The 18,900-nt window shown below is 36.8% G+C and overlaps 1 protein-coding gene across 2 annotated transcripts in view; it reads left to right on the forward strand.

Moving 5' to 3' along the window:
- Positions 1-5,570: 5,570 nt before the first annotated feature.
- LOC128865252 (putative inorganic phosphate cotransporter) overlaps positions 5,571-18,900 on the forward strand; it is a 52,782-nt gene continuing 39,452 nt past the window's right edge. Inside the window, exons 1-2 of one of the 2 annotated variants that reach the window (XM_054105394.1) lie at positions 5,571-5,758; positions 16,302-16,527. In XM_054105394.1, the coding sequence (XP_053961369.1) occupies positions 16,491-16,527 (37 nt within the window). In that variant the 5' untranslated portion in view covers positions 5,571-5,758; positions 16,302-16,490. Of the gene's footprint in view, positions 5,759-5,795; positions 5,820-16,301; positions 16,528-18,900 lie in introns of those variants that run through there. The other variant, XM_054105395.1, reaches the window with a different exon arrangement.

Raw genomic sequence — 18,900 nt, forward strand, 5'->3', positions numbered from 1 at the left:
CACTTGCCACTCTTGGTGTGGGTTAGTTTGGGCATTGCTCAGAGAAACCTTTCAACTCACGGTGTAAAGAATACAGAGGGTGGCGCTTGCCGAAAACCGCTGCTTTATTTTTTGTGCTTTCGAAAATCGATGACGTCTGTACTTCTTGATCTTTAATTGCATGCTCGTTTTCGAACGCAAGCGATCGTACAACAAAGTTTCTTTGTAATTCAGTTACAATTTACAATTTAAAGTTTATAAAAAATTCTGTTTGTGAATAATTAATTATTTGTCTCTTGCCACATTCTACAACTCTCTGATGTTTCCTATACCTGTCCAGTGTCTAATATTACGCAACCATGACCGTGGCCGAGTGGGTTTGTGCGTGACTACCATTCGGAATTCAGAGAGAGAATGTCGGTTCGAAACTCGGTGAAAGATAAAAAGAAAAAAAAAATTGTCTAATAGCGGTCGCCCCTCGGCAGACAATGGCAAACCTCCAAGTGTATTTCTGCCATGAAAAAGCTCCTCATAAAAATATTTGCCGTTCGGAGTCGGCTTGAAACTATAGGCCCCTCCATTTGTGGAACAACATCAAGACGAACACCACAAATAGGAGGAGGAGCTCGGCCAAACACCCAAAAAGGGTGTACGCGCCAATTATTATATACTTAACTGTTGGAAACGTAATTAGTCCCTGAGATTTTCAACATTCGCCTGTATATCCACATTTCAAATTCTTCTATCCCGTTCATGTCAGCCACTTTAAGGTTTCATATCTTCATGGCATACAACAGTATTGACCATACGTTGCATTTGCCGAAACTATTTTTTAACTGCATGTTAATTTCATGACTGCAGATCACTTTTTTACAGGGTCCGGCACTCGGAGTGTAACCAATTAAAAAGGCCATACATTTAGTTTGGAAAATTACTTTTTTTCAAGTCAAAGTAAAGAATGTGTGAAAATAATACAAAATTAAGAATCAATTTACTTTTGCTCTATATTGGTCATATTTTTGTCTTACTAAATTCCTGCTTTTTGCCTTGACTATGGCCTTGAGACGGTCCAGAAACGAATCGCAAGCTTCCCGAAAGTGACTTGCAGGTATTTTGGCCCACTCGTGGATAATGGACTTGCTCTCTAAAATGGATCAAAGAGAATAATCCATCGGACTAGCGTTTTGAGAGACGGTGCCGAGTCCTGTTGAAACATCCATGGTCTGCCACCGAATTGTTTGCCTGCCCACGGCTTCAAAGCAACTTCCAGAATACTCTTCCGATAATATTTCATATTTACCTTGACGCCAGGCTCGATGAAAACGATTGGAGGACGCCCATCTGCGGTTACAGCGGCCCAAACCATTACCTGTGGCGGGTGCTGCCTCCTGGTGGCCAATCGATTACTCAAATTCTCGTATGAATAGTCGATCAAATAAACCCTATCGTTTTGGGAGTTTACGAATTGCTCAATTTGAAAAATTGTCTCGTCAGAAAACACAATGTTCGGAAATTAACCGCTTTCGGCCAAGCGAAGCAACTTCTTCGCTCTCTCAAATCTGAGTTGTTGCACTATGCGGCGGATGCTACAGTCAGATATTTTCGGTTCTTTCGCCATTTGATTGGCACTTCGTCAGGGATTTCACTCAAGTCGCTTCTTCACTTTTTGAACCATTTCACGAGATGTTGCAGTCTTTTAATGACCACCTCCATGACGTTTCGCGATGCTATGAGCACCTTTGTAACAAGCAAAGGTGCGTTAAACAAAAACTTTATTTGTTCACGAACAATCGCTGATTGGGCTTTTCTAGCCAAATATTTGCTCTATATTGATCATATTTGCAATCAGACTATTACGTTTGAAATCCATTACTGATTTTCTTTTTCGCGCTTACCCTCGGCAAAATACTTCCGCGCGCATATAAACAATACTCTGGACTGTCATTTAGCCAACTAACAGACAGCCGATGTCCGTGCATCAGCGGCGCTAGCGTTCTGAAGTTGGTTACACTTCGAGTGCCGGACCCTGTATATTTGCAGAATGCTGATCTTGCCATTTCTATTCGTGTATTAATTTTTTCGGTGTGGCCCCAGTACTCATTAATCCATCATTCAGGGATACTCTTTCTATGGGTTCACATTACATCGATAATAATAAATTATTGTAAATTTTTTTCTACGTACAGCCATGAATTTGTCCTTAGTGCCATTGATCTTGAAGCCGTATTTATTGCTGTATTCACCAATCTTATCTAAAAGGTTTGTAGATCTTTCATTCTACCCGCAACAAGTTTTGTGCCACCAGCATACCTGCACACCATTTATTTTATGTCTTCTTGTGTATTAAGAAGTGCTTCTTGAAAAATTGCTTCAGAGTAACTATTGGATAAAATAGGAGACAATACGCACCCCTGTCTAACGCTTTCAATATTTCTATTTTGTTTGTAATTTCATTAATTATTCTAACCTCTGCGGTTTGGTTCCAATATAGATTTCTTATAGAGCACAACTCCTTTTCCTCGATGTGAATTGATTGTTGCATGTCGATTGTCATCTTGCACTGTATCAAAGGCTTTCGCATAATCTATAAAGCAAATAAAAGCGTTATTTGCACACCATCGCAATCTTGAATGAGAACATGAAGAGTACAGCAAATAAAAAAAACTTTGTTTAGAAGTTGCTTGTTTGTGAACATTCATTAAATGGCGCGGTAAATATTGTGATTTTTAAATTAAACAAAATAAAAAAAATGAAGTTAAATTGCGAAAGCACGAATTGTCAGAATACCTCGAAATGCGATTTTTTGTGTTTTTTTGCCGAACATGTGTTGACAGGAAAGTGGGTGTGTGTGTAATTTCTTGTGTTTAACAGTTTCCAATTGCCTTTGCTTAGTCTTTCTCTTCTTTTTGTTTGTTTGTGTTGACGTCACGGCAAATGGGAATGCGCCACCTTGTACAAGAGTTAAGATTCTGAAGCATCAGCAATTCAGCTAACATCTACAAGCTCACGGCAGGTGTTGATTTAGCCATACATATGTATATAGGGTGGGCCATGCAAAATTTGCTTTTTGAATCGGCTATAAAAAAAAACAATTTTTTGAAATTTTTTTTATTTTTTTTTTTTATTTTGAAGATTGAACATTGTCATTTATGAATGAAAAATAATATCGTTCAAATGACTGCCACGACTGGCTTTACAGTAGGCCATTCGATCAACCTAATTTTTAAGCACGTTTTCGATTGATTGGGCTCCTATTTCATGAATGGCAACTTCGATTTCGTGTTTTAAAGCATCAATCGTCTCTGGATGGTTCGCATAGCATTTGTCCTTAACTGCTCCCCACAAAAAATAGTCCAACGGGTTTAAATCACAGCTCCGAGGCGGCCAATTGATATCGGAATTTCGGCTGATTATTCGGTTTTCAAAAACGGTAGCCAAAAGTTCGAGTGTAACTTTGGCAGTGTGACAAGTTGCACCGTCCTGTTGAAACCCAATATCGTCCATGTCATCGTCTTCAAGTTTTGGAAACAACTCGTTGAGCATGTCACGGTAACGCTCGCCATTTACTGTAACCGCGGCTCCTCGCTCATTTTCGAAATAAAAAAAGGCCCGAAGATGCCGCCAGACCAAAAACGCACGAAACAGTGACTCGGTGTGGATGCATTTGCTTCTCTACAGTAACGTGTGGATTTTCAGAGCCCCAAATCCGACAATTTTGCTTATTGACGTAGCCACCGATGTGAAAATCAGAAAAGAAGGAGAAGACTCACCACTTTGGAAATAGGTCTTCAATATTTCCCAATTTTGTTCAAGCGTATAGCGTCCCATTTCGTAAATGTCAAACCTTTAAGTAAGTTATGAACACATTTGACATGCCATTTGTGTTACCATTCTCAAAAAAATAGGTGGTTCAAAAAGCAAACGCCGTCCATCCGTCACACAAATGCTTATAAATATACCTATGTATATAATTGGTTTTATATGCCATCTTCGCTCCAGAAAATTCTTATTCATGGTGGAAGTGTTTGAAGACATTTCGCAATTTTACTTATAGGCCAATGGTCTGAGGAAACACAAAAAGCGCAAAACAAAGGTTATAGATGATACCGAGTACCAGGAAGAGTTCTCGTTCTACAACTTATTTAAGGTGTTCTACATTCGTTATTGTTCACATCAGATCCACATCTTTCAAGCCTGAGAGCAACAACTTCACCACAACAAAGGAATTACTTGCGGACGCCAAAATGCTCTTGGATCTACCTGGAAGCCAAAAGTACAATAAATAATATACTCTGCTCTGACTAATAAAAAAAACACTCATTATTTCATAATTTTATTTTTTATTTATCATTCTCGTCCTTTCAATCTTTAAACTCTTTTTTGTAATAAAGTTTAATGTTAATTTCACTAAAATTTATTTCATTAAAAATTCTATACATTCAATAACATATGTACGTACACATTTTCAAGTTATTACCATTTAAGATAACAGAGATACACATTTTTGAAACAGCGAGCATGCGGCAGACAATGGCAAACCTCCGAGTGTATTAATGCCATGAAAAAGCTCTTCTTAAAAAAAATATCTGCCGTTCGGAGTCGGCTTGAAACTGTAGGGGTCCCTCCATTTGTGGAACAATATCATGACGCATGCCACAAATTGGAGGAGGAGCTCAGCCAAACACCCAAAAAATGGTGTACGCGCCAATTGTTATGGCTTTTCATTAAACAGTTTAGTTCCGTTTGAATTTGAACACATTTTTACTTGTGTTGTTTATTGCATTACCACCGCTCAGACGTCAAACCGAAAATTAAACAATAGCATAACGGAAAGTGGACATCTCAATTTCAATGATTAAAAGAGAAATTTGATATGAGTTGGAAAATTATGAAATTTTTATTGATCAGATCTACAGATGCAGATAAATACTAGGCGCACTCGCAATAGGTAAGTGCGTGTGAATTCACGTGTACATACTTACATATGCGTTTGCGCGCCACTTAGTGGAAGTTTCACTTGTTGCTGCATGAGTATTTATTGCGCTACAGCTTAACGCTTCAAATTGACGCTTTTGTTGACAAATAAATAATAACAGTCGCAAAAAAGACACATTCACTAAAAACTTGAAATTGATTAGTTCTATGAAAAATTTAAAACCACACGCACATATTGGTACATACGTACTTATGTATAGGCAAGAGTGCACGGTAGAGTATTGAGCGCATCGAGAGCTACAGCGCAGCTCCACAGCATACGTACGTACATACATACATGTAAAACTGACTCTGACTTTATACGCTTGACGGTTTGACAGTTGGCTTGTACCAACAAGCAAGTGCAGCGAGTATGAGGTACTTGGCGTATGCACATACACACATACATACATGCATACATGCTGATACACTCATTTTTGATTACGCTAGTGGATATCACTTGCTAACTAGTCGAGTAGTTAGTACCGCTTTAGTTGTGTTCTAAGCCAGTTTTTTGTGTTTTTTTATGAGTACGTTTGTATGTGAAGGTGGGTGGTTAGGGCCTTTCCGCCTTAACTCCATGTGCCACTCGAAATAATGAATAAAAGAGCTGTGGTTTGTCGTGCTGTGAAACAGTCGTCGTTTGAACGCGACTGCTGACGGGTGAACGGTTGTTTGGACCGAAATTTGTAATCTGTTTTTACGTTTATTATCATTATTATACATACATTCGCATATATGTGTATGTTTTCTTTGTGATGGTGGTACGAATTTTATAAATACCGAATATGTGCATTTAAAACAAGTTAGTATCTTAGTGTATACAACGCACGCATACATACACACATATGTATAATTAAATAAATGTAAATATACATACATATAGTATATATATGCACATACAAGTGTGGTTTTAGTGTGATCCATGAAGCAATAAAGTAAGAGTCTTGACAGCCAGAAAGACACTTATCGAAAGCGATTAAAATGAGATTAACAAACATTTAATGGGCGCATGCGTTTTAACATAAAGTAAGTGACTAAAAAAATGTGTGAAAAAAAAAAAAACAATAAAAATTCGTAGACGGGCGCGTCATTAGTTTTAGAGTCAGCAAAAGCGATGCCTGTTAAGGAAACTATTTTCCCTTTGCGCAACGTTTATTATTATTTACACAAAAAAAGTTTATTATAATTTTACGAATAAAAAAATACAAATAAAAAAACGCTCACAACATAACGCTTTAAAACGTATTTCAAAAAGTTATAACTTTTAACAAAATCTAACAAATAAAAGTCGATAAAAGTCAAATCTTATCTACATAAGAGTCTAATCGGTACATCGCCGTGATCGTTGAACTTCAAACACGAAAGTTGCTAAAAAATACAGCTCATAAAATTTGCAACAACAAAACTTGTAGATAAAATTAGTTAACAAAAGCTGTGCTCCAATGGTCAAGGATCAGGATCCGGATACAAATTTTGCCCGCAAAGCAAACGCAACAACAACGATCTGATCGTGCTAGAGAATTGGTTCAATTTATGATCCGTTATATTCGTTTTGTTTTTAGTTATTATTTTGGCAGTGCAGCCTTTTATAGTTGGTAGCTCTGACAAGTGATTAAACTAAATGAATAATTGGCGCGCAGTTAAGTGTTTGGCTGAAATCCTTCTCCTATTTGTGCCGTGCGTCTTGATCTTGTTCCACAAATGAAGGGATCTAAAATTTTAAGCTGACTCCGAGCGGCAAATAGTTTTTATGAGGAGCATTTTCATGGCATAAATACACTCGGAGATTTCACAATACATAGCTTAAAAACAAAAAGTTTCCAACGAAAACTATATTTTTCTCATTCTTACAGGACCTACATATGCCATGTGCCATATCGTGCCAAGCCCAATGAATACTGTTTTTTAGGTTGGACCTTCCAACTTTTTAATCTGCCCCTCAGAAAGTGTTCGACTGACGTTGGATTTGAATTTATCAAGTTTCGTTACTTAAGATGGGCCAATTTTTTTTTGCCATGTGAGACATACGACAATCAAAATTTTAAATATAAAATTATTTACTCTGTTTGCGTAGAAGTGACAACCAAAAGATGGGCCGTCTCGGGCTCATACCAGTAATGCGTCGAAAGAGTATCACTAGACAACTTCGCACTAGACGAACGCCAACTTCTTCGCCTGGTTTGAATGAAGTGCCGCACGATTTTACCTAAGCCTTTGTTTTCATTTTCTCTTTAAAGACATGAATAAATTGAATGTACCCTTTTGCTCACGTTTTGTGGAACAACAAAAATAGTAATGCCTGCTAACTTTTTAGTAAAAGTTTTAATTTCTATGCTTTTGAGTAATTTTTTTTTAGAATTTACTCGGAAATAAAAAAATAGTTTTTCCAAAGAGGACATCACGGATTTATTAAGTAGCTCGAGATGGCTGACACAGCGTGTATATTAGACTTCTTACATTACCTTTAATTATTGCTTCGGAGCCAAATTTCATGCTGAATGAGGTTTTTTTTATCAAAAAAATGTTAATGCTATTAGGCATGAATTATTACAGCACTTGGAACTGATTAGCTCTTGAAAAACGACGATTTTCAGTTGAAATACCGATTTCTTGAAAATGTGTGTCATTTACAGGTCCTTCATCTTCAATACAAATGTAGTCTAGAATGCATCTACATATAGTTATTTTAACGATTGAATCCTACTCTGTGTTTTCCTTCAAATGAAGTAATCGTCAGAATTCTTTTTTTATTTATCCCGAATGCCTTAAAGCCAATACATAATTCTTGTGAAAGCATGTAATAAATTGTTTATGTTTCTTATATAAAAAGATTCGAATCGTGCAGTGGGAATTGATTGTGATACTGAGCTGGTTGACCCAAGAAAATGCCCTAAATGTGTGTTGCTCGTCAAAGTTTGCGCTGGAGTAAGAAAATATTGATTTTCTTAAAAAAAAGTCGAATCGGTTTGGCTATGAAATTAGCCCGTTAGCTGTTGTTGTTGTTGCTGCTGCTCTTGTTGCCACTGCCATTGCGGCTATTTATTCCATTTACAATTTGCAACTTTTATAGTTATCTTGGTCTTATTTTTTACTGTTTTTGTTAGACTGCCTGAGGAATTTTCAACCAACTAACCAAACATTGCTAGTGTTTTGCTAGTCTATATGTGGATTTGTCTTATAGTTATAGTGAGTGATTGTGACTTTTCAGTTATTGCACACACATACACATGCATATACAGTTATTGAACGCACATACACATACATTTGCACATATGCATATGCATATAATAACGGCAAGTGACCATGCTGAATGATCGGCGCATGGAGTAGTGGAGCTTTTGATCATTTCGCTGGCCTTGATATGTCAAAAGAAGGAGTGAATGCCAATATATTTTATAACCAATTTTTCTTATAACGAACTTGTAAATGAAATGTAGGTATAAATTATAAGAAAATGGTACTCGGAAGCCTAAGCTTTGCTTATTCAAAATTTTTTCCGAACTAAAGTTGCCTAAAAGACGCACAACTTTCAATTTGAAATTTAAAAAAAGTATTAAAAAATTTAATTTGAAGTGTATCTAAAATAAATGGTAATCTCAAACGAATGCCTCTACGGAAACGCTTAACATCTTTCGTTAGGGATGCCGTATATTTGGTGCATACATTTTTAGTCAGTTGCTTGGCCGAGCTCCTCATTGAATTTTTGGTGTTCGTCTTGTTGTTGTTCCACAAATGGAGGAAACTACAGTCTCATGTCGTCTCCGATTAGCAGTTGGGTTTTTATGAGGTATTCTTTCATGCCAGAAATATAGTAGGCTTACCACTGCCGCAGGGCGGTTAATATACAAAACCTTTCCTATCGTATGGCGTTTCATGACCACAGTGGGTTGTGCAACGGGGCTCCACCCCGAATAGTATTCAGACAAAAATCCATTATGCTACAGTGGTAGGCTAGGGATGTCAATATGTGGGAATAGGATTTATTTTGAGGATATTTTTGATGTAAGCCCAGGATCTCAAGATTTTTAGGCATACCCACTGGGATTAAAACTTTTGTAATGATTTATGCTATAATTTTAGTTATACAGTCGAGCTTTTACAACTCGAACCAGCATTATCCAATAAAAATCTGCGACTTATAGACATTTGGAGTTATAGAAATCCTTTTTTTTCAAGAAAATACAATTTTATAAGATTTGTCTACCAACGTTAATATTCCATGCTTTTTTTAATACCCTATGATCAAAAAGTACCGGGAATGTTTAATTTAAACGAACGCACGCGCACGTGGGAACCGGTCCATATTTTTTCTTATGTTGGTAGGACTGTAAGGCACACATCTGTCTTATTTATTCGTTTTGAGGCGTTTGAGAGATGCTTTACGTCGCAAACGGCCGGAAATGTGGGCAAACAATTCTTGGATTTTGCATGATGATAACGCACCATTGCACCGAGCCCAAATTGAACTGGATTATTTGACCAAACACCAAGTAAATACCATTGTGCAAGCACCGTATCCACCTGATATGGCCCGGTACGACTTCATTTTGTTTCCCAAGTTGAAGTTACCACTTCGTGGAAGGAGATTTCAGTCGATAGAGGAGATCAAAGAGAATGCGACGAAGGAGCTGCAGGCCATCCCTTCGTCGGCCTACCAGGGACGCACGGAGGACTGGGTTAAACATTGGCACATGTATGTTTCTTCAAACGGGTCATATTTTGAAGGAGATAAAATAAGTTTGTCTGAAATTTAACTTTGTTTTGTTTTATTTAAACATTTCCGGTATTTTGTGATCATAGGGTATAATTGTTCAATAGGTGTAACATCCTGTCTATTGTTTTCCTCCATACGTCTTGGGGCTTATTTTACGATCCTGCTATGATAGTGGCACTTCATATTTTGAATGACACCATGGTCAAGTGGTTGCAATTTGGAGGTCATATTCGGTGGGAAGAACACCAATTTAAAAGATTTCAGTTTGTTTTCCTCAGTTTTTGGTGTGCCGGACACTTACTCAATATCCATTCTTCAAAAAGTTGCCCGTCCATCCATACTTTAGAATTTGCTATATAACCAACGGGTAACCAATTAATATCACGAAAGCATCCAGGAAGTTTGCTACTTCTTCCAATTAAAAAATTTGTAAGCTTTTCTGAGCCATCCATATTTGCTGCCACCATTAATGTATCTCGCTGTTTACTTTATCCTCATGAGATTTTTCGTTCTTAAAAGCCAATTATTTATCTGTTAAACATTTAAAGAACAAAGCTGTTTCATTTGCGTTAAAAATGTCGCATTCATTTTACTTCTCTAGTAAATTCGACAAAATCGCAGTTTTCTATTTCTCACTCGTCAGCAAAAGTAATGACGTTCCGCACACTTTTTTGTGGCTCACTCAATGTCTAAAATAAGCAAAGTACCCACTTTAAATAAATAATTCATCAGTTACATTTCTTACTCAGTACCTCTGTTTCTGTTTATCAAGCCCACCTTTGCTTGCCTTGAAGTGTTCATCGCCAAATCGCCTTGCAAACTCCATTATTTTGCTCTTGAATACTGGGATGTTTTGATTTCTGTAAACGATTTGAGGACACTTTGCCCACACTTTTAAACGTTGCTTTCTTCATTCTTTTGCAATGCCAGAAGTAGCACCAGACTCGAACGACACTATTACTGCGCCTCATGATATTTTTGCCATTGGAGGAACGCATTTTCGTTTTTTTGGATTTCCTGTCAAAATGTGAGAAATAAAGAAGCTTTTTCCGTCAAATCGCAGAATCTTGACGGCCAATTCACACCGGCGCAGAAAAAAGCATAATGACATTTTCAAACTGTCGCTGCAAAACTGTCACCATTTCGAAAGTGTATTTTCACAATACCCCTAATCTTAACAATGACGCTGTAAGCCGACAAACGAAAAAAAAATGTCGCTAAATGCAAAATAGGTCGTCTTAATCAGGTATTCAATACTTGAGATAATAGCACATTTGATTTTTTTTGAAATAAACTGGAAGTACTTATAGGATTGACTCTTGGTGCCACTTGCTTGCCTTTTAACACATACTAAGTACTCATACGCAACATTAGTGCGTTTCTGGTATTTCCCATATGACTACAATTGCATGTATGTGTGTACATAGGTACAGTGGCGGTCAAAATATTAATAGCACGACAGTTTGCTAAGTTTTGAATATTTATTTTTTATTTAATTTTATTTTACAAACCGTCTCAACTTTTGTGCAAAATTTTAAAATTCAAAATATTTTCTTAAAAATTTTATGCCTTTTCGTCAGCATCTTTAAAAAATTCTGAGTACGCACTTGGTTTATTATTTTATATATATAAAGTGGCACAACATTTGATTTGATTTTTGATCATTTTGTTGGCTGTATTATTTATTTCCTTCCATATAACGAATGTTCGAAGCTGGTTATATGTCGCGCTGCTATTATTTTGACCGCCACTGCATGTGTATATGTAAGTAAATATATAATGTTGCATACATATATGATTGTGGATAGTAGATTTACCCTACTATCTCGACATTTTATTGTATTCGTCCGCCGCTGCCTTGTCGAACTCCTTTTTAGGGCATAATTATAAGGTTCTCCAATAAGGGCGCATCGAAATGAAATGTATGGAAATGATTTTTTGATTTGATAAGGCCGATAGCCCCAGATGCTAGTTGTCTTACTATTCCAAAAAAGATTATATAAAAAATAAATATAAAACTTAACAGCAGTTTTGAGTTGCTTATTTCTGGATGTGGAAGATTTATAAGGAAATTACTTGGGTGAAAATGGCTATCTTCACTGACGACTCTAGATTAAATAATAGGGTCGGATGTGGCATTCACTCAGAAGTGCTGCAGCAGAGCCCTTGTCCACAGTTACCCGATAACTGCAACGTCTTTGTTGTGGGTCAGACATTCGCCTGTTGCTGCAAAGCTGACCTACTCTGGCAGTCAAGTTGCCATAAAATCCCTTCTTCTTCTTAATTGGCGCGATAACCGCTCACGCGATTTTGGCCGAGTTTAACAAAGCGCGCCAGTCGTTTCTTTCTCATGCTAACAGGCGCCAGTTAGACACACCAAGTGAAGCTAAGTCATTCTCGACCTGCTCTTTCCAACGCAGAGGAGGCACCAGCTGGTACCGCATCGAATATTTTCAGAGCCGGAGCGTTTGTATCCTCTCCTATCCTATGTCTATGTCGTGTAAAGGTCCAAAAATCTTGCGCAGATTCTTTATCTTAAACACTCCAAGCATCGCTTCATCGGATGTTGTCATCGTCCGCCCTTCTGCGCCATACGCCATAAAATCCCTACAATGCCGAAATGCTTCATTCAAAGTAGTAATTGAATGAATAGCTAGTCTAAATGAGCTGGCTGTGCAGTTCATCACGAACGTTGCTTGGGTCCCTGAATAAAGAGACATTCCTGGAAATCGCAACGCGAATGAACTAGCAATCTTAATCACCAGTTTGTGGGCATCTCTTTATCCATAAGCCTATTATGGATCTTTGAACGAGGTCTCTCACTTGTTAAGACCGACCTTCCATTTGTACAGTAGCTGGTATCATCACCAGCACGGAGAATGTGTTGGGTTCCTCTCTATTGATTTCTGTCGCAGCTGCAGGAACGAGGGCGAGGTGAAGAGTGTTAAACACTTCCTCTGCTGCTTTCCATCCACAATATTTCATCATTTATTAGAGAGACGAAGTGCTTTCACCTAATTGAGAATTAGAGGGTGGACTTGAAGCCAAACTAGTGGTATTACTATGGATCATTATGTCTAAGTGATGGCCTCTACACTCTCGTATAGAGTGGCAATGACCGTAACCTAATTTCACCTATGTTGACTTTGAGATCATTGGTCGATTGCTGCTTATTGGCGTAGACCTAAATAATGATTTAACCCTCCGTTAGGCACCCAGGTTTGGCCAGACCTTTTTGACTTTGGACGTGAATTTAACATATTTCTATTATAGCTAACGACTTGAGCTTCCATAAAATTTAATTTTCTCTCGATTTATGGATATAACTTTTTAAAAGGATGCATTAAAAAGGGGGCAAAAGCGCCACATTTATAATTAATTTTTAAAGTTATTGTATATAGCAGGTATATATTTTTAATTTCTTACCTTTTTCATTGGTTTTGGCATGCATTGAGCTGCTTACCGAAGCAAAATTAATCGCTGAAAATATTTTGGTTTGTGAAAAAAGAATATTTTTGTTTTGTTCTTTATTTTGATGCATTTCGAAGAATGTTTAAGAAAAAAAGTTGATTGCAATAAAATTTATGGTAAAATATGAAATACGCGTGCAATGTTGGAGGGAAGTGGCAAAAGCAATGGTTCCCCAAGGACTATGACGCTAATAAGAAGAAGAAGAAGAAGTAGAAGAAATAATATTTATTTATGGATTCGCTGGAAGGCAAGCAAAACATGTATGAGAAATTTTTGAGTGCTGTTGACATACTGGATTCCTGTATACAATACAATAAAAACGAGTTTTTCGGCGCAGCTTTTCGCCTCCTTGTACGCAAAGGCGTCTCTTCCGTGTGAGTGTATTGGATCTGGTTGGTTGTAGATTACAGGTTAGGTGAGGTTAGACTTGGTTGATCCTGTAGATCGCACATACATAGATCAGAAATTGATCCATAATGAAGCGAAGAGTTTTTATGGAGAGTTTATTTTATTTGTTTTCTTTAATACACATTAATCTGCCACACTTTCTAATGTTGCAAATGATGCAGAACCTAAGCAGTTTATTCGTGTTTTGCTAAGGCTGGGCAGTCAGAGAGTACGTGTTCCAGAGTTTTTTCGCGTTGGCTTCATTACATATTGTGCATGTATTGTTCTGCACTAGCTTCAGTTTGGCCGCGGACGATGAAGTGAGACAGTGTCCGGTCCATATCCCCACTATAAGTTTACACTCTTTCCTTGGAAGAGATAAAAGAAAGTTCTGACATTGTGCCCACTTAACATGGTTTTCACAAAAATGATTCCATAACCATTTACCATTTCCATAGCCACCGAGAAAAACCGGCTGGATTATTCATACAATTTTCGATGTTTGCAAGAACCAACATTTTTGATAAAGCGTCTCGCATCACCTTTTCTGAGCCCATTCACTTCCTTGCAAATACAAAATGTTGGCAGACATCGCCAAATCAACACCACCGCTGTCACGGCCTGCCAATATTGACCCGTCCGTTTTGGAAAACCCTATACATACGCATATTCTGCATTCATACCTACAAATGTGTAGATTTTAAGTAAATTCGAGTTGAAATGTTATACTTACTTATAATTGTTGTTGTTTTTTATTTCTTTGTTTTTGCTTTTATTTGGTCTTTGCGATTTTTAAATACTACTCCAAGCAGCCAAGGAGACAACCATCGCCGCATGGAAACGCACTGTTGCAGTATGCAGCAGATCGTCAACGACTAGATACACTTGGCGATCGGCGGCAATCAGCAGCCACTTAACTGCACCGAACGATCGTAGAAGGCAAAATAGTATAGCAACTATTGATATTTGCAAGGAACAACTAAGAGTACTTATTTAGTGTTCAATGTGTGGTCTGGCCTGCTAAGCAGCGCTGTGGTGTTCGAGTAGGGTTGAGCTGCTGAAGCCAGTCTTTAGAAGCGTTTGTAGAAGTGTGTTCGAGTTATTGAACTTAAGTGCCTGTTGTATGTTTGATTTATATATGCACATATGTAAGTATGCAGCATAGTTTGATTGCATGGACGATCCGTTGCTTCGTTGGTTGCTTGGTTGATTGGTTGGTTGGTGAGCTTGTCTAGCAAGTCAGTCGGTTAATGAGTTAGTGAGGTAGGTTGGCTGGTCGGCCGGTCCAACACCAAAGTGCATACTTAAAGAAATCCAAGCATAAATGTTTAATAACTTTACAACAACTCATATTTGCCATGTTCCACCAACAACATACACAAGTCGGCCATATGCACGCGAGTGTGTGTACGTGTGCGCCTGCGTATGAATAAATCTTGCGCGAATTTTCGCTATTTCTTCCAGTGCTTCTTCGCGTCTACCTTTACTTTACTGTTGTTACTTTGTGCAAATACACGCATACAGGCACAAAATTCGTACACTTCTTTTGTACTTGTGTCAAAATGGCAATACTCGTAAAATGGCTAGCGCGCTGGCCACCAACACAACAAGTGATACTACGCCACACACATATACATACACACACTTAAAAGACAGCAATGCAGTAATCACTGCGAAATATCTGACAGTGTCGAATACGCACAGCAATAACAGTAAAAAAAAATTAAAAATAACAAAACAAAAACATCAAAAAGAACAACAAATTAAAAAAGCTAAAATAACAACTACAACAACTAAGGCAACAGCAAGAACGACGGCTATAAATATTGATACAAACCAATAAAACTCGCAAAAATAGGTACAAGTACAACAATAAGAAAAACAACAACAACAAAAACAACGACAAGAATTAGCAGAAACCAAAAAAGGAAAAAAGCATTGCAAAAAAATTAAAATTTATAATAGCCAAGCCACGCTTATCGTCCCGTATATAAACGAAAGGCCTCTCAAAATCATCTCATTTGTAAATTAGCAATCCATCGATCGAGTGGCGGTTTTTTCGCGTTGAATTTTTGCGGTTTTCGTGTTATTAAATACATATAATAATTTATTTTTCTGTGATTATCTTATTGCATTTCTGGTTTTTTGAGAAAAAGCATATCTCAGCAACGCTCTTTAAAGTTTTGTATTGCTTGTATTTGTAAAATTTGAATTTGTGTATTATCTTATCTTGCATTTTGTGCGCAAATCACAAAAGGATCAAAATAAAATTATTAACGTGCGATTAATAATTAATTAATAAAAAAATAAAATAAAATAAAAATACGCAGCGCGATCAGCTACATACATAAAAAAATAAAAATAAAGGAAAACCGAATAACCAATAAAGTCCTGTAACAGCTATAAAACAAAGCGGAAAATAGAAAATTAATATCGCTCTCTAAACAGAATCAGTCGCCTTCGTGTAAATATCTCGCCTTATCGTTCTTGAGCTGCAAGTGTCACAGTTTACGTCGCCTACTCAACGCTTTTGTTCGCTGCTCTGTATTAAAAGCTTTTCTTCACTCTCTCTCACTCGCTCTCTGTATCGCTCTGTGCGTGCCCATCTACCGTTCACCGTCCGTACGTCTTCGTCCTTGCTCTTGCTTTTTTGCTTACACTTGTATTGTGCCAAATTATCCTGTGTGGGATAATTTGCTAATATTGGCCTACGGCTGCATCAACAAAAAAAAACCAAACAACTAAGTTTATTAATCTTCGTCATCTGCTACAGTTTGTTATTTAGTTACAATTTGGAGACGAAATCTTTTATTAACGCACAACCAAACACCCATCAGTACCAGCGACAGCCCGGCTTGTGAAGCCTACGGCAGTAAGGCGCAGTTCTTGCTGTTTTTGCAGTTCTTTATTAATCACCCTGGAGAATACGAGGTATACACCTATAACTATACAACGAAAAAAAATGACGCAACCGGAATGGGGAATAAAATTTTCAAGGTGTAAGTACCAGAAACTGATTTGCTTCTATATGAATCTATTGCATTAATTTAGAAATATTAGATAAGTTTATTTATTTTTTTATATGAAATAAATTATAAATAATTGCCATACATTTACAGTAGCATCTGGGGCTATCGGCCTGGCATAGCTAAGTTTATTTTGTGCTTTAAAATGACAAACTCTAGGCAATACCTCTATTCTATGAGCTGTGTAGTGGTATTTTTCTCAGCCGTCACCCTTTCACTAGAACTACGAATATAGACTTTCAGATACATCATATAGAAGTGAAGTAAAATAAAAGAGTGCGCTTACAGGCGAAAATTTCTATTGACATAACTGCATTGATTCTTAAGGATTCGACTTTGGAACATAATCCAGTCCAACAGCAATGAGTTTTAGTGCTTAAGCAAGAAGTCAGATTATAAAGCCATTCGCCTCGGCTAATACGAGAAGCATTACGAATAATATTTTTATTTATTTTTATTTTCATATATTTTTTATTGCTCATGCAGTTAAACTCTATTTAAATATACGGGTTTATGTATATGCTGATGAAATTTTCTGTATGCTTGACTAAAACAATAAAAATTATCTCCCGCATTCATTAAGCTGCACAACAGCATTTTTTAATAAAGAAATTATCAAATAATTTTGATTAAAAGAGCTGGACAAATATGCGGGGAGATTATTTGAAAGCCGTCTAAATTATTAAGCTAGAAACATTTTCGGAGACACTGGTTTTTAACAATTTTCTTGGTATTCCTGCATTTGTGAGTAATTTTTTTTTTTTTTTTTTTGTTTCAAGGTAACAGTTTTTTAAACTAACATTTTTGAATGGTTTAAAAACTGAAATAGATTTTTCATTGTCTTTTTCGCGCCCATCCATCAGTTAACTACGGGTTAGGTTAAAGTTAAAGCAAAATGGGCTTTTGGTTAGGCGGTAATCAAAAGCTAATCAAAACTAAAACTGACAGGTGCCAAAAATAAATATAATGAAATAAAGATTTTTTAAAGCATGGGAATGATTTAATCACCTTTCTCTAATTTTGTGAAACCTTGAAAATATTTCATTACTTCTAATGGGTCTTTTAAACATGCAGCTTAGATGCCAGTAGACAGAATAACTCCTAGACAGTACCTTTTCTTATGTCATCTTTGGAATTTGTCAAGTAGACAGATGCACAATTTTAAGCGATAGAACAATGCGTTAAAAATCTTTAAGAATAACAAATCGCAAAATTCGTGATTTTTTTGGAGGAAATAATCGCCCGAATGAGTCGTCAAAGGTTGTTAAAAGATTTCAAAACACTGGTTCTGCCGCGGATAGGAAAAGAACTGGCAGACCAAAGAATGGACTTTTCGTTGAGAAATTACTGCTGTAGCCCAAAGTATTGCTGAACAGCCTTCAACATCGATATTCGATATCTCGTCGTTCTCAACAATGAGGCATTCATAAATTGACTATTTGGCAGATTTTACCTGTGAACGTCCACCTGTCATGGTGGGCATTTAAATGATATATTGTAATTTTTCAAATTGTTAGGAGCCGTATTTTAATAAAAAACTAAAAGAATCTAAATTTTTACATGTTTCATTTTAAAACAACATCAAGGAGCATTTTTTAAATACCCATTAGTATACCAAAACAAGTTAAAAATTAAATAGATGGCAATATGTTAACGTAACGTCGAGCTTGCACTGGCTAATCTAGTTCTAAAAAGCCAAAGGTGTGGCATTTGAGTGCCTTTTTTTCTTTTTTAATCAATATGTGCGGCGGTGAGTGTGCTCGTGCAACTGGAGACCTATTATACCCAATTGAGAGTATACCAGATGTATGCCTATGAAACCGGAATTTGTAAAATAAAAATTGCAAGGTTCTTATTTTAAAATGATGCAGAATATTTCACTAAAAGTGATAGCCATGCTAGACACACATTTTTGCCATTTCTTCGTCAATTTGTGAAAATGGGGCCCATGAAATATTTCGCATTTTAAGCAAAACTAGCAATTAAATTATTTTCGCAATTTTTTTACCATTTTCTTGACACGCTTTGCTCGATGTAGTGCACTGTCAGTCACGAAAATCTCTTCGTATTGACTCAGTTGAGCAATGCTTAATTTAGTACAATCAATTCTTGTCGGTAGCAGTCACATCTGTCCATAGTAGATTGCAAAATTACAAAAACGTGTGCTTATCGCATACCGCAGGTGAGATAATCTGTAAAAAATTCCTTCTATTGTTGTCAAATAAATATTGTTAGCGAAGGTCAAAATTTGGAAACAATGCGCTTAAATCATAGAATTGTAGCTTAGCCAACTGTGTGCGAATTTTGCTTTCATGAGTAAGTACAATATATAGCAGTTAAAGAATC

Source organism: Anastrepha ludens, chromosome 5, assembly GCF_028408465.1.
Source record: "Anastrepha ludens isolate Willacy chromosome 5, idAnaLude1.1, whole genome shotgun sequence".
Lineage (NCBI taxonomy): Eukaryota > Metazoa > Arthropoda > Insecta > Diptera > Tephritidae > Anastrepha > Anastrepha ludens.